Here is a 17,466-nt window from a genome sequence, read left to right on the forward strand (position 1 = left end):
CAGTCTGTTGGGAAGACAATAAAACAATACCACAGAAATAACAACTCAATAGCAGTCTGTTGGGAGATTACCACCCTGTCATATATATATATCTACATTTCGAGATCCACTTGAAAAGTTGCTGGTGGAGTTCTTCATCACCCAGAAGATAAAAGCTTTCTGGCGGAACATTTCCTATTGATTAAGTGACTAGTAAATCAAGTGGACACACAGACAGACGAGGCAGCACCACCACACTGAGGAATGGACCAGGCTTTTAGCTCCAGGCATCAGGCCAGGATACACAGTAAAATGAAAAAGTAAATATGATTTACAACGAGGGGAAATGTTATCCTGCATTAGTACCCTCCACAATACACACTGAGTGTACAAAACATTAAGAACACCTGCTCTTTCCATGACAGAGACAGACCAGGTGAATCCAGATGAAAGCTATGATTCCTTATGGATGTCACTTGTTAAATCTAATGTTTTGTACACTCATATGGGAGTAGTTTAGTGCGTAAAAAAAAGGGGTTAAATATGAGTAAAAAAAATTGTGCATTCAGAAAGTATTCAGACCCCTTTCCACATTTTGTTACATTACAGCCTTATTTTTAAATGYATTTAATAGTTAATTAATAGTTAATAACACATAATTCCCCATAATGGCAAAGCATTTATGGGGTATTTTTGCAAATGTATTACAAATCCCCCAAAAATATTACATTTACATATTTACACATTTATGTATTTGGTGAGATTCTCCCATTCTTCTCTGCAGATCCTCTCAAGCTCTGTCAGATTGGATGGGGAGCGTTGCTGCAAAGCTATTTTCAGGTATAACCAGAGATGTTCGATCTGGTTCAAARCCGMGCTCATGCTGGGCCACTCAAGGACATTCAGAGACTTGGCCTGAAGCCACTCCTGCGTTTTCTTGGCTGTGTGCGTAGGGTCGTTGTCCTGTTGGAAGGTGAACCGTCGCACCAGTCTGAGGTCCTGAGCGCTCTGGAGCAGGTTTTTATCTAGGATCTCTCTATACTTTGCTCTGTTCATCTTTCCCTCGACCCTGACTAGTCAACCAGTCTCTGCCGCTGAAAAACATCCCCACAGCATGATGCTGCCAGAGAATCTTGTTTCTCATAGTCTGAGAGTCCTTTAGGTGCCTTTTGGCAAACTCCAAGCGGGCTGTCATGTCTTTTACTGAGGAACGGCTTCCGTCTGGCCACTCTACCATAAAGGCCTGATTGGTGGAGTGCTGCAGAGATGGTTGTTCTTCTGGAAGGTTCTCCCATCTCTAAAAAGGAACTCTAGAGCTCTGTCATAGTGACATTCAGGTTCTTGGTCACCTTCCTGACCAAGGCCTTCTTCCCCGATTGCTCAGTTTGGCCGGGTGGCCAGCTCTAGGAAGAGCCTTGGTGGTTCCAAACCTCGTCCATTTAAGAATGATGGAGGCCACTGTGTTCTTGGGGACATTCAAGGCTCCAGGAATGTGTTGGTACTCTTCCCCAGATCTGTGCCTTGACACAATCCTGTCTCAGAGCTCTACGGACAATTKGTTCGACCTGGTTTTTGCTCTGACATGCACTGTCAACTATAGACAGGTGTGTGCCTTTCCAAATCATGTCCAATCAATTTAATTTACCACAGGTGGACTCCAATCAAGTTGTACAAACAACTTAAGTATGATCAACGTAAACAGGACCCACCTGAGCAAAATGTTTAGTCTTATAGCAAAAGGTCTGAATAGTTATAGTTTTTATAAATTTGCAAACATTTCTAAAAACCTGTCTAAGCTTTGTCATTAATGGCTATTGTGTGTAGATTGATGAGGATTTTTTTTWATACTTAATACATTTTAGAATACTTTCCGAATGCACTGTATATAAATKATTTACTGATCTTTCTTATAATCGCTCAGGTATAGGACAGACATTTTCAAAAACGTCATTTTGATTTGATTTTTACTCTGTTTTTCTATCTACGAATCTGTTATTCATTGTGTTTCTATTGGCTAATAGCAGTAAGCCAAAATTCAATGTTTAATCAAATTATTATAATATATATATTTTTATGTACAGTACCAGTCAAAAGTTTGGACACACCTACTCTTTCTAGGGTTTTTCTTAATTTTTTACTATTTTCTACATTGTAGAATAATAGTGAAGACATCAAAACTATGAAATAACACATGGAATCATGTAGTAACCAAAGAAGTGTTAAACAAATCTAACAAAAATGTATATATTTGAGAATCTTCAAAGAAGCCACCCTTTGCATTGATGACAGCTTTGCACACTCTTGGTATTCTCTCAACCAGCTTCATGGGGTAGTCACCTGGAATGCAATTCAATTAACAGGTGTGTTAAAAGTTAATTTGTGYACTGTATTTCCTTATTAATGCTTTTGAGCCAATCAGTTGTGTTGTGASAAGGTAAGGGTGGTGGTATACAGAAGATAGCKCTATTTGGTAAAAGACCAAGTCAATACTTTTGCAAGAACAGCTCACATAAGCAAAGATAAATGACAGTCCATCATAACTTTAAGACATAAAGGTKAGTCAATACAGAACATGTCAAGAACGTTGTGCAATCGCAAAAATCATCAAGTGCTCTGATGAAACTGGCTCTCATGAGGACCGCCACAGGAAAGGAAGACCCAGAGTTACCTCTGCTGCAGAAGATAAGTTCATTAGAGTTAATTGCACCTGAGATTGCAGCCCAAATAAATGCTTCACAGAGTTCAAGTAACAGACACATCTCAACACCAACTGTTCAGAGGAGACTGTGTGAATCAGGCCTTCATTGTCAAATTGCTGCAAAGAAACTACTACTGAAGGACACCAACAAGAAGAAGAGACTTGCTTGGGCCAAGAAACACGAGTAATGGACATTAGACCAGTGGAAATCTGTCCTTTGGTCTGATYYGTCCAAATTTGGTTCCAACCGCTGTGTTACGAGTTAGATGCAGAGTAGGTGAACGGATGATCTCCGCATGTGTGGTTCCCACCGTGAAGCACGGAGGAGATGGTGTGATTGAGCTTTGCTGGTGACACTGTCAGTGATTTATTTAGAATTCAAAGCACACTTAACCAGCATGGCTACCACAGCATTCTGCAGTGATACGTCATCCCATCTAGTTTGCGCTTAGTGGGATTATCATTTGTTTTTCAAACAGTCACAATGACCCAAACACTATTTGACCAAGAAGGAGAGTGATGGAGTGCTGCATCAGATGACCTGGCCTCCACAATTACACAAACTCAACCCAATTGAGATGGTTTGGATGAGTTGGACCTTAAGTGGAGGAAAAGCAGCCAACAAGTGTCAGCATTTGTGGGAACTCCTTCAAGACAGTTGAAAACATTCCTCATGAATCTGGTTGAGAGAATCCAAGAGTGTGCAAAGCTGTCATCAAGGCAAAGGGTGGCTCTTTGAATAATCAAATATATATTTTGTTAGATTTGTTTAACACTTCTTTTGTTACTACATGATTCCATTGTTTATTTCTTAGTTTTGATGTCTTCACTATTATTTTACAATGTAGAAAATAGTAAAATAAAGAAAAACCCTTGAAGAGTAGGTGTGTCCAAACTTTTGACTGGTACTGATATACCTAAGGGGTCCTAAAATTCTCAATGAAATCGCTAAATGATCCTTGGGTATGACCATCGTACAATAATTCCATATGTTAGCTTAGTAGAACCCCGCCCCAGGATTAGACTTTAGGGGTACCAGATGGCCCTATTCCTATATAGTACACTACTTTTTACCTGAGCCCTTATACCATTTGGGACGCATCGATCATCTATATAAATAGCAGAACATGAGCACTGCTATTATTGATGAAACCTACCCTGAATAGAAAGGAGAAGGTCAAGGTGAGGGAACGTACGTACCGAGTACTGCCTCATTTGAAGAAGTGTTTGATAGATGAGGTCATAGCCTACTCCACCCTCTGACTTTAACTGTTGTGACCCCGTGGAGGTGGAGGATGTTATAGAGGAAGAGGAAGCAGCAGAGGCAGCCAGGGCCACCTCCACCCACTCCAGCAGGAATCTCAGGGAGCCCCTCTGGACAGCCAGGCCCAGCAGCAGCTCCAGAGCCAGCCTGCGTCCCGCCCGATCTGCCCCTCCACTCCCAGAGCTCACAGACGTCTTCTTCAGGAAGTCTGCCACCTGAGCCAGGCAGTCCAGCCCCACCGCTGGGATCTTGTTCTCGTTGGCCAGAGAGAGAGGGGGCAGGGAGGCTAGGACAGAGGAAGCGGTAGCCAACACATCGTTACACAGCGCCACTCCGGGGTCCTCGCGGGCGTACCGCCAGTTCTGCTGCAGCAGGGCGAAGAGGAGACTCAGCCCTGTCCGTACGCCCATCTCTATCAGAACATCCGTCCCTGATTTAACTCTGGACGCTCCTCCAGGCAGCCAGGGCTCTGAGGCAGCCTCCATGGCCCCACTGTCCTGGCTAGCCATGGTCTGAGGGGGAGCAGGAGCCCGGAAGCGGTCGTGGTACTTGCTGTGGAGGGCGTAGTATATCCGCTGGAGGACCACGAGGCGGTGGTGCAGGCCCAGGGCATAGGGGGTCCGTGCCAGCACACGGTGGGCCAGGCAGCGCTGGCTGTGGAGTAACGACGACAGGTACTCCTCCCGCTCCTCGGCAGCACTGGACTCATACTGGAAGTCTGGCAGGCGCGGGCCAATCAAGTCCTGAAATGAAAAACAAACCCATCAATTGCAACTTATATTCAAGTATGTTGAATATACACCAAGTACACCAAACATTGGGAACACCTTCCTAATATTGAGCCTGGTCCCAGATCAGTCTGTGCTCTTGCCCTCTCCATTGCTGTTATTGTCATGACAATGAGTGACAGGCGGTTGGCATGAGAGCACAAACAAACTGGAACTCAGGCTATATAATATATGCAAGAGGATACGAGTTGAGCACGTTCTGTCCCTTTACCATTACAGGCTGGGCCAACCCCACCACTTCCTTATTGTGTAGCAGTTTGGCGTAGAGTCCTGCAGCCCCCTGGCGCGTGGCCGTCTGGCTGTCCTCCGCCGCCCAGGAGCTGTTCAGATGCTCCTGCCACTTCAGCATCACGTGGGTCTGGCAAGGCACCATTTCTCCTGATCATTATCTACACTGTGGAGTTATTACAGCTGTCAGGAACAGATGAAGGGGAGAAAGAGAAAGCACCTTGGTTAATAAGGTTAGACTACGAGCTATAGATACCAAAATCAAGGCAGCATTTCTCCTGATCATTATCTACACTGTGGAGTTATTACAGCTGTCAGGGACAGGACCGAAGAAGAGAGGGAGTGAGAGAAAACCCCTTGGTTGATATAGTAGAATTAGGTTAAGGTAAAATTATTAAACAGTACCACTATAAAAGCTATGGCCTATCACTGTATTTGGCTGTATGCCCCGACGAAAGTTGTTGTTGAACGAAAAGCTTAGCACATTAAAACCTCTTCAGGATCAGTGTGTCCCGCGCGGGAAGGTTGAGCTAACGTAGGCTAATGCGATTAGCATGAGGTTGTAAGTAACAAGAACATTTCCCAGGATATAGACATATCTGATATTGGCAGAAAGCTTAAATTCTTGTTAATCTAACTGCAGGGTCCAATTTACAGTAGCTATTACAGTGAAATAATACCATGCTATTGTTTGAGGAGAGTGCACAGTTATGAACTTGAAAATGTATTAATAAACCAATTAGGCACATTCGGGCAGTCTTGATACAACATTTTGAACAGAAATACAATAGTTCATTGGATCAGTCTAAAACATTGCACATAAACTGATGCCATCTAGTGGACAAAATCTAAATTGCACCTGGGATGGAGTAATACACTAAGGCTTTTCGCTTGCATTTCAAAGATGGTACAAAAAAAATACAAAACAACGCATGTTTTTTTTCTTTGTATTATCTTTTACCAGATCTAATGTGTTATATTCTCCTACATTCATTTCACATTTCCACAAACTTCAAAGTGTTTCCTTTCAAATGGTATCAAGAAAATGCATATCCTTGCTTCAGGTCCTGAGCTACAGGCAGTTAGATTTGGGTATGTCATTTTAGACGAAAACAGGGGGGCGAAAGGGGCGGATCCTTAATTAAAACACTGAAACTTGAATCTGATTTAAAGTGGTCTGAAAGTCTTCTTAGGACATGAGATGACATGAAAATAGCTCAACTGAAATGTCCTTGGAGTCAAGGCTTTTCAGTAAAGGAATCCCTCGTCTTGATCTGATCGATATGGGGCTGTGACTTGTAAATAATTCATTTACATTACAGTTGGTGGCAGCAGTCACTGGTCAGCAGCTGGAAAGTACCAGTAGTACGGAAATATGATTCTCCATTTTAAATACATTCTGTTTCAGTGTCACGCCACAGCACAGCAAGGCTACGTCTAGCAGCAGGGCAGTAGGCACATGACCATGAATGTATGACACACTATCCCATTGAACCCAGTCCCTTCTTAACTCTCTATGTCTAGCCAACTAACTTTCCAGACGTCTTGTTCTACAATCTACTGCTTACAAACACTGCTTAGCACAACACCCCTCTCTGATCACAAGCCTTGAACTTGAACTGCATTAAGCTACACAACACCCCTCTCTGATCACAAGCCTTGAACTGCATTAAGCTACACAAACAACCCTCTCTGATCACAAGCCTTGAACTGCATTAAGCTACACAACACCCCTCTCTGATCACAAGCCTTGAACTGCATTAAGCTACACAACACCCCTCTCTGATCACAAGCCTTGAACTGCATTAAGCTACACAACACCCCTCTCTGATCACAAGCCTTGAACTGCATTAAGCTACACAACACCCCTCTCTGATCACAAGCCTTGAACTCCATTAAGCTACAACAACACCCTCTCTGATCACAAGCCTTGAACTGCATTAAGCTACACAACACCCCTCTCTGATCACAAGCCTTGAACTGCATTAAGCTACACAACACCCCTCTCTGATCACAGCCTTGAACTGCATTAAGCTACACAACACCCCTCTCTGATCACAAGCCTTGAACTGCATTAAGCTACACCAACCCTCTCTGATCACAAGCCTTGAACTGCATTAAGCTACACAACACCCCTCTCTGATCACAAGCCTTGAACTCCATTAAGCTACACAACACCACAGCAGGCCGATTGATAGTATTGATAATATTAATAATATGTCTAAGACGTGATCATGCGAGCAAACAAAGCATGTCAAATGATGTTATTACTGCTGATAAGGTAAGAGCACGCTAATAAGAGTTTAATTGCTTTTTTGTTAGCCTTGGAGTATACTTGTTTTCCAAGTGCTGCCAACGCCTAGGGTAATATTGCAACCATCTCCTTGAACTGGTCAATAGCMTGAGTCTCTTCATTTCCCTTTAGACAGATAAAAGTCAAACCTCTCAARGGTTACCTCAGTCTCTACAATGCCCAGAGGCCAACACAGTAGCTTGGATGAGACTGTCCAGTACAGTAGCCTCTCTCTGGTCTAGCGGAGGGTCTGGGGCCTCCATACTTTCATACTTGAGTCAAATACAACCACCGARCGTTTCCTTGTTTTCCTCGCTCTAAAATGACAACTCAGCGCATGCGTCAACTGAATGTCAGATTACATTGATTACACTATGTCTTAGAGCCATTTTAGAGCAACAGAAACTAGGAAACAGTCAGTGGTTGTATTTGATTCAAGTTTTTTAAACTATGGATTTCAGCAAACAAATACGAGCCCAGCTTTAAACAGGATAAACATAGGTACACAGTAAGGCTTTAAGATTAGATTTATTTATTTATTTATTATTATTTATTTTTTTACAAGTATGGACTGACAGTGACTCGATATAGTCGGACCTTCAGTCCACCCACACTCCTTGCCGGTCAACTCTGCCTTGTACACGGAGTGTTGAGATTTCTCAACAACAMCACAACAGACAATTGAACTCGATGCACAGCACAGTGCATTAAGCCTTTCATCAGTCTTCATAGAACTCTTACTGTAATACATTAACATGATGCAGCATTAGTGAAGTGAGAGCTAGTTATGGGCCGACTAATGTCTGAGAGTGAGCCTCTCTCAACAGTCAGAATAGAGGRCCAACAGACAGGCATGAGGCAGGCAGCTTGCCTAGAGCACAGCCCAAGGACTGAGCCTTTATGGTTTCCAGTGGACAAAAATAACAGGAAGCTTATTTTAAGAGAGGCAACAACATTACAGTAAAGGTCTTMACATAGCTAGTCGGGCCTAACCTAGCTGACTCTTCGACATCCCTGAACCAGCACCTGATCAACCATCTGGATCAACAGACGGGCCTATATTGGGCATGGGGGGGGGTATCATTATTAAAATGAATGTCAATTGGAGAGGCCTCACACTTTGTCTAGTATCAGGTTGACCTACAGCTCCAGACTGGTCAGGCGGTCTCTGATTATTTACTATATGCAAGAGCAAAATGTGCAGGTTAGGTTACATGTTACTAATAATAAAAGGCAAATAGTAAGGTGACCGGAGGCAATAAAGCTTAGGGCGCCATACACAGAGTATTGAAATAACAGACCGTAGGGCCGGTTTCCCAGACACTAATTAGGCCTAGTCCCAAAAGGTTTGTTCAATACAAATTGTAAATTGGAGCTAAGTGTTTTTTTTTGTCTAGAACCATGCCTAATTGTCTAGAACCATGCCTAATTGTCTAGAACCATGCCTAATTGTCTAGAACCATGCCTAATTGTCTAGAACCAGACATAATTGTCTAGAACCAGACATAATTGTCTAGAACCAGGCCTAATTGTCTAGAACCAGGCATAATTGTCTAGAACCAGGCATAATTGTCTAGAACCAGGCATAATTGTCTAGAACCAGGCATAATTGTCCAGAACCAGGCATACTTGTCTAGAACCAGGCATAATTGTCTAGAACTAGGCATAATTGGTGTTCATGAAACTAGCTAATGGAGTTAGTTTTATTTATATATTTTATTTAACCTTTATTTAACCAGGAAAAGCCCATTGAGAACCAGAGWCTCTTTTTCAAGGGAGACCTGGCCAAGAAGGCAGCAACAATCAGTACAATACAGAACTAAAACATACAACAATACAATACAACATGATCCAGCCTAAAAAAAACTCCTCTGTAACAGTTTCACAACAATATTTTAAATWAATTCAGTGGCACTAACATATCTAGATGACGCATGGATTGTAGACTATTCCATGCCTCTGGTGCACAAGAAGAGTATTCCATGCCTCTGGTGCACAAGAAGAGAAGGCAGTCTTGCCTAATACTGTAAATGTCCTGGGGACTTTAAGTAGCAACCACCTAYCAGACCGGGTATGGTAACTGCTGGTGGTGAAGGAGACKAGASTACAGAGGTGAAGAGGGAGTTTACCCAAAAGGGCTTTGTAGATGAACACATACAAATGTAGCTTTCTGCGCATAAAAAGTGAGGTCCAACCTACCATTTGGTACAAGTTGCAATGGTGGGTGAGTGACTTGGCATMTGTAATAAAGCTCAAGGATGCATGATAAAGAGTCCAGTCTCTGTAAGACAGAGGAGGTTGCATGCATATACAACAAGTCKCCATGTTCCATTACAGCGAGAAAAGTGGCCTGAACAAGCTTCTTTCTAGCCATAAGTGGGAAGCAAGCCTTTTTACGAGGATTGCCTCAGACAGCAGTAAATAATGTCTATCACTCAATCCCTATGTCAGGTTTACACATACCTTAGGACTAGCTAAAATTTACTAAGCTGAGATGCAACAGTAAGCTACAGTAAGGTTAAATTCAAAATGGCCTAAAATCAATGCATGATGGGGTGGGACGATTGACACGACAACAATGGCACGATTCTTCGTTTTATTTATTTTACCGTTATTTTACCAGGTAAGTTGACTGAGAACACGTTCTCATTTGCAGCAACGACCTGGGGAATAGTTACAGGGGAGAGGAGGGGGATGAATGAGCCAATTGTAAACTGGGGATTATTAGGTGACCTTGATGGTTGAGGGCCAGATTGGGAATTCTTCGTTGTCAACAAACCAGTGGCAACTGAGACAACAATAACTATTATTATTAGAGAGGTGCCTTTATTTATAAGTGTGTAAAATATATATATATTCTTTGCATATTCCAACTTCCCGAGACACCCGAGTGGGGTCACAGCCAGGGTCACTATTYGACAGCACCCCTGGAGTAATTAGTGTTAAGTGCCTTGCTAGAGGGCACTGCGACAGATTATTATTTRWTTTTTTTCACCTTGTCGGCTCCAGTATTCGAACTAGCAAACYTTCAGTTACTGGCCCAATGCTCTAACCTTGAGGCTACATGAAGCAAATAATCTGTGACAGAGGTTTGTGGAAAGCTGARCACTTGTCTCTGAATACTCTTCTGTCATCAGAAGACCACAATATGAGAGTGCATGACTAACATTCAAACYCCAAGGACATGACTGTGACTTGAAAGACAGGTTTGAATTTGGCAGCTATTCCCCCAGGTATCCTGGCATTGCAGACAGGCTTTCAGTATGCAGAAAACAATCAGTGAGTGTGAGAAAATGTCAACTGCTAATGTAGTAGACATGTAGTAGACGCCGCCATCTTGTCTATTTCAAATCTTCTCTCATTGATTGAGAAAGGTGGGCGAATTTAGGAAGGATCAGTTGGACGAAAATTCTGTGTCCTCTGTCACAGATTTACACTACCTACTGTGTAATGACTGTATGGAAGTGTTTACATACTGTATCACCTCTGTTTCAAAGTGTAGCTAATCTACTACAAGATGACCATGTGCTCCTGAAAACAAATTCAGCTGGGAAAAAAACTCAKGTTGTTGTTTTGCAAGGCATACATGGCACAGGAGGGTGACTAAAGTGGATTCTGGTCAAGCTTTTATCCTTGCAATCACATTGACTAGCTGGGTATTCTAAACAGTTAGCTACTGTAAAAGCTAGCTAACTTGCATAGGTACAATACAATACCTAAACTACTCACAGATGTGGTACAGTGACAGCTGTCATTTTATAATCAGCACCAGATCTGCATTGTGTAACGTTAGTAGCTCTGTATTGTGTTGCAGCAAGCTAGTAGCTAGCTACTGTCCTATAAGGTCTTAGCTTTCTATCTAGCTAGGTTGACAACTGCTATTTAACCAAACTCAACCTAGCTATAGTTAGCCATCTTGACTAATAGGATACGCCTGTACAGACTGCACTGTGTCATTCTGACATTAGATAGCATTGCTAGCTAGCAACAAGCCAAGTTAGCTAGCTAGCAACAATTGTTGMTTTTGCAACACAAAATGTTGTGTAACGGTGATTGTCTATTGGCATAGCTACACACACTGCATACACAAATGCATTCCAAATAAAACCCTACCTCTGTTGTCAGTGTTATTCACACCCGGTCTCTGCTTTCCTCGTACGCTCAGTTAGCTAACGTTAGCTACAGCTGGCAACTAACGTTACAGTGCCACTGCAGTTGACAGCTAACGGAAAAACAAGTTTTGCAAATAATTCTGTATCTAGAATTAATGAATACAAATTAGTAACAAGTTAAGACATCCAGGTTTCCATTAAGTCAGTCTCCGACACGGCACCGGCAAAATGTTTTCYGTCTCGCCAGGACGAAACAACAGTTTTCTGCCTGGTTGCCATGAAAAGCACAGCCCACCACGCTTGGYCGTCAGCGAGAACACATGGAAACCGTCACGCGAGACCAAGATTCTTCTTCGGGTTTATTGGCGAAATACAGATACTGTATGTTGTATTTAACCTATATTTAACTAGGCAAGTCAGTTAATTAAGAACAAATTCTTATTTACAATGACAGCCTACCCCTTCCAAACCCAAACAACAATGCCTATTCCCCCTCAGGAGACTGAAAAGATGTGGCATGGGTCCTCAGATCCTCAAAAGGTTCTACAGTTGCACCAACGAGAGCATCCTGACTGGTTGCATACCTGCCTGGTATGGCAACTGCTTGGCCCCGACCGCAAGGCACTACAGAGGGTAGTGCGTACGGCCCAGTACATCACTGGGGTCAAGCTTCCCGCCATCCAGGACCTCTATACCAGGCGGTGTCAGAGGAAGGCCCTGAAAATGGTTAAATACGCCAGCCACCCTAGTCAGTCTGTTCTCTCTGCTACCGCATGGCAAGTGGTAGCAGAGTGCCAAGTCTAGGTCCAAAAAGCTTCTTAACAGTTTCTACCCCCAGGCCATAAAACTCCTGAAAAGCTAATCAAAGGGCTACCAAGACCCCTCTTTTACGCTGCTGCTACTCTTTTCTTATTATCTATGCATGGTCATTTTAACTCTACCTACATGTACATATTACCTCAATTACTTCAACTAACTGGTGCCGCCGCACAATGACTCTGTACTGGTACCACCTGTATATAGCCTCGCTATTGTTATTTTACTGCTGCTGTTTAATTATTTGTTACTTTTATTTTCAATTTTTCTACATATCTATTTTTTACTTAACACATTTTTCTTCTTAACTTCTTAAAGCATTGTTGGTTAAGGACTTGTAAGTAAACATTTCACTGTAAGGTCCTCACCTGTATTCGGCGCATGTGACAAATAAAGACAAATTAGATTTTTGCGTGTATTTTGTATTTGTAATTATTGTGGCTCTCCATTAGCTACSCTTCCTGTGATCCATCAAAATTAACTTAAGGCAGTTATATACAATTTTAAAAACATTAGCTACAATACATTTCACAACCGATTTCACAAAACATTAAGTGTGCCCTCAGGCCACTACTCTACTACTACCACATATTGGGRTCCCAAGTGGCGCAGCAGTCTAAGGCACTGCATCTCAGTGCTAGAGATGTCACTACAGACTCTGGTTCAATTCCAGGCTGTGTCACAACTGTCTTGGTGTGTTTGGACCATGATAGTTTGTTGGTGATGTGGACACCAAGGAACTTGAAGTTCTCAACCTGCTCCACTGCAGCCCCGTCGATGAGAATGGGGGCGTGCTCGGCCCTCGTTTTCCTGGAGTCCACAATCATCTCCTTTGTCTTGATCARGTTGAGGGAGAGGTTGTTGTCCTGGCACCACACGGCCAGGTCTCTGACCTCCTCCCTATAGGTTGTCTCGTCGTTGTTGGTGATCAAGCCTACCACTGTTGTGTCAACGGCAAACTTAATGATGGTGTCGGAGTCGTGCCTGGCCATGCAGTCATGAGTGAACAGGGAGCACAGAAGGGGACTGGGCACTCACCCCTGAAGGGCCACTGTGTTGAGGATCAGCGTAGCGGATGTGTTGTTTCCTACCCTTAAATCCTGGGGYCGGCCTGTCAAAAGGTGCATTGTTGCCAACAACTGGACGGGGGTAAAAAATTCACACAAAAAAAYTACATTCTACTAGAGGGAAGAGAAAATTAACATTAATCCGCACAAACTATGGCCCCGCAGTGTCAATCTACAAAGGAAGCCTGTCCGACCCTAGTGCAGCTGTAAGAACGTGTGTCAGATCTGCTGGCTACATGRGCACCTACCTGTGCAGCATGTGTCATATCAACTGTTCTATTATTATTATTATAACAGTATAATAATGATGCTCTTACAGAGAGACAGAGACAGAGAGACAGGTAATAGACTGCAGTGATTATCCCACTGCTYKCACCAGTCTATTACGTGTGGTCTTTGCCGCTATATGATACTGCCATCTACTGTTAAGGATCGGTGACCGCTTATGAGACAAAGAGTGTCTGTGTAAGAGAGTGACGCAGAGAAACAGACAGGCAGGTGGACAAGACATGACACACAGGCGACACGAATGGACAGAACAGACAGGCGTGCGGACAGAGAACAGGACAGACAGCGCGGACAGAACAGACAGAACAGCGACAGACGACAGACAAGACAGACAGACAGACAGACAGACAGGCGGCAGGACAGATGGACAGACAACAGACAGCGGCGACAGACAGACAGACGGACCGACGGCAGACGGCAGGACGGACAGACAGGCAGAGAAGAGAGGGTGTGTGTGTGTTGTGTGTGTGTGTGTGTGTGTGTGTGTGTGTGTGTGTGTGTGTGTGTGTGTGATGTGTGGTGTGTGTGCATGGTTGTGTGTTGTGTGTGCTGTGTGTGTGTGTATGTGTGTGTGTGTGTGTGTGTGTTTGTGTTAGATTGACTGTATGTCTCCTTAGGGTCAAGTAAGGAACCAGGAACTTTGGGGGGTCAAAGGGGCATCTTAAGTGTCTCCTCTACACAAACAAACAAAACTATGACATCAGTTTGTACAGACTTCAATTCCTGGATGGCAGTTGGGTGTAATTCCCACTTCCATGCCGGATTTCTAAAACAGGGGGGCAGACTGGCAACTAGACTAGATGACAACACCGGATTGAGGAAATTGACGAGGGCAAACCATGTGGGGAAAAAACAAACTTGTTTTTAAGCRGATATAACCATGCAACCTCGTGTATTAAGTCACTCCATCCAAGCAGCGACGTCGTCAGCCCAGAACAGCTCTTCTGAACATCCAAGGCACCCCTTGCTAWATCTTATCCAAAGATGTATTTTCTCCTTTTCACAGTCTTCTCCATATTCATAGTGCGTAATGTTGAGGCTTGGGGAGCAAGTGTSAAGTACGCGGTGAACTGCCCGGAGCGGTGCAATGTGGATCTGTGCGGCTTGACGCAGCGCTGCAGACGGACAGTGCTGGATGACTGCGGTTGTTGCCAGGTCTGTGCGGCAGACAGAGGGGAACACTGCTATCGCACTGTGTCTGGGATGCACGGAGTCAAGTGCGGACCGGGATTATTCTGCGAGTTCTACAAAGATGAGGACGACTATGGAGATGAATATGGCATCTGCAAAGGTAGGCTAATATTCACCATGACGCATCAAATGCGCAATTGCGCATCYTAAATTGTGTGATTAATCTGTAAATAGTCAATACATATGCCATAACAGGCTAGATACATGTGATATCTATTTATATTGTGCTACATATTGACTATTTCGTCTGTTTATTTCTTCCCAAAACGATTCCAAGGAACCCTGGAAGCTTCGTTTCGTTCACGCTTAGCCTGACTGTTTCATTGCTGTTATTCCAAAGTGATCTATAGTTTCTGTGTTCATAGCATTCCTAAAAGTTACCATAATGAAAACGATGCCTACTATGACATGTTTCATGTAGAATATGAGTGTTTACATCAAGCTATACTTAGCTTTGACTGTGGCCTTTTTGGATGCAAAGTTGGGATGTTTACTATTTCTGCTCATGTTGATAGTGGTGAAGAGAACTGCCTCTGTAGGCTTACATCACGATAATGCAGATATGATAAATTACCAAGAGCAAAGGATCATGGACCTACAGAACAGAACAGAATAGAAAATACATCTCTGTGGCCCGCTGACATCCCCACTCAGTACTTTTTTTGTCTAATGGATGATAATTGAATTGCCTACTGTTAGTACATATCATGTCCAATTCCTGCAAGTGCAATAACATTGAATGGTATTCCCTTCCTTACAGATTGCATGTATGGAACCTATGGGGTAGGGTGTGGTAAAACATGCCATTGCAAAGCTGGGGGTATCTGTGACAGAGAGACAGGAGCCTGCCTCACCTTCAAATTCTTCACCAAAATAGCCAGCAAGCTGAAGACACAGCACCCCAATGCAGGTAAGAGATTTAGAAAATACTTCAATGTGAGAGGGACCCTATGGGACACAGATTCTGGACTTTGAAGCACTTCCAATGGAGATTATCCCGTGCATTTTAATCCAGTTGAAAGGTCTTGTCTTTGTCTGAGAAACTGTACTGAGTTAAAAAGCAAATACATTTGAGCATGTTTTGGATACACAATGTGTAGTAGCACTAAAGCAAAGACACAATTAAAAACAATCCAGTTGAAGAAATGCAGCGTGTGTATCTTTGTGAAGTATTTGCAGTTGTCATKTCACGTTAAATAGATATTGACCAGGTGATATTTTTTTGTTTTCAGGAGGTGAGATTGGTTCAGGAGATGACACCACCAGTCTGAATGGGGAAAGATCCACTGCTCCAAAGTGGTTAACACCTCGCTGACACTCATTATCAAGACTTAGTTTATTCTGTGTAAATGTAGAAAGCATAGTAGTAAATTAAATGATTGAAGGATATATTTTATTATGTATTATTAAGAAAACACATTTTCTACAAGATTACTGAATGTTTTTGAACATCTCTGTTGTGGTGTTTCTATTTTATACCAGTGCCCCATCATGTCATAAGAGCTGTGTTGTACCAGACAAAGGGAGGTCAAATGTACCAAAGTTAAAATATATGTTTATTCTACTTTTATACAAAGTATGAATATATCTAGAATGTCTATGATGAGCTAAACATTCTAGAATGTCTATGATGAGCTAANAAACATTCTAGAATGTCTATGATGAGCTAAACATTCTAGAATGTCTATGATGAGCTAAACATTCTAGAATGTCTATGATGAGCTAAACATTCTAGCAATGTTGCATTCACTGCTTCACTGGTTCAATCAAATGATGTGAAAATGTTGTGCTGATATATGACCCCCCCCCCCAGGGATATCAAATAATAAATAATATATTGTCTACTCCTTTTCTTCTAGAAGTATCTACTGTGATCTGCGCTTTTAATTGTTTGTTTGTTTGATTGTTCTTTACTGAGAATCTCTTGTTTTTCTTTCACCTGTGACCACATGGAACAATATATATATATATATGTGTTATATCACCTGCCAATGTACAGTATGGTCTTACAAATAAAACAAAGTTGACCTGGAAAAAATCAGTTTGAAGCCCTCTGTTATTTCATTGCAGTTTATTTACCTCCTATGTTATTAAAGGTGTCAGTCTACATAAAGAGAAAGATACATTTAGCAGATGCTCTTATCCAGAGCGTCTTACAAGAGCAATTAGGGTTAAGTACCTTGATCAAGGGCACATAGTCGGGCCTGGAGATTCGATTCGGCGACCTTTCGGTTACTGGCCCAACGTTCTTAACRGCTAGGCTACCTTTTCAAGAAAAACCACAAGGACATTAAATGAATCTGCAAAGCTATGTTCTATCTGACTGAAAAATTATTATATTGATATCACGAGGCATTCAATGCCTGACAATGGAAGATGCAAAACTGCAGTTGTCACACTACTTCTTGACAAATMCTAAAGATTTCGCCCAAATGGATTACATAAAGTGTATGTTCATAATTTATGGTCATACGCACATCCATTTAAAAAAAAGTACATTCTGGGGCTAATGAAGTTTACTTGAAAAAAACCCAGAAAGGGTTGAATAGTCTCCCAATTACCACCTTTATTGACACCATTTGGTCATAACTTATAGCCAAGTTTAAAAGCCTATTATTGTCCCTCAATTGAATCACTTTGGAAGTCATGGAACTCTCGGACCTCCATTGAGTGGCCTATGTCCACCCTGAATCTGAAAATACCCCAGTCAGGGTTAAAAATAGCCTGTTATTAGCCTAACCC

At 42.5% G+C, this 17,466-nt stretch overlaps 2 protein-coding genes across 2 annotated transcripts in view; one reads left to right on the plus strand and one right to left on the minus strand.

Annotated features, from left to right (window-relative positions):
* Nucleotides 1–11,642, minus strand: part of LOC111980065 (probable E3 ubiquitin-protein ligase HERC1) — a 106,615-nt gene extending 94,973 nt beyond the window's left edge. The window contains 3 exon segments of the mRNA XM_070449584.1: nucleotides 3,878–4,684; nucleotides 4,941–5,140; nucleotides 11,364–11,642. Of these exon segments, the coding sequence (XP_070305685.1) occupies nucleotides 3,878–4,684; nucleotides 4,941–5,102 (969 nt within the window). The 5' untranslated portion in view covers nucleotides 5,103–5,140; nucleotides 11,364–11,642.
* Nucleotides 11,643–14,313: 2,671 nt separating this feature from the next.
* On the plus strand, nucleotides 14,314–16,765 carry esm1 (endothelial cell-specific molecule 1). Its single transcript, XM_024010854.2, has 3 exons — nucleotides 14,314–14,824; nucleotides 15,485–15,634; nucleotides 15,957–16,765. The coding sequence occupies exons 1-3, from the start codon at nucleotides 14,518–14,520 to the stop codon at nucleotides 16,037–16,039; spliced, it is 540 nt and encodes a 179-aa protein (XP_023866622.1). The 5' UTR covers nucleotides 14,314–14,517; the 3' UTR covers nucleotides 16,040–16,765.
* The last annotated feature ends 701 nt before the right edge of the window (nucleotides 16,766–17,466 follow it).

This window comes from Salvelinus sp. IW2-2015, linkage group LG20 (assembly GCF_002910315.2).
Source record: "Salvelinus sp. IW2-2015 linkage group LG20, ASM291031v2, whole genome shotgun sequence".
Classification (NCBI taxonomy): Eukaryota; Metazoa; Chordata; class Actinopteri; order Salmoniformes; family Salmonidae; genus Salvelinus; species Salvelinus sp. IW2-2015.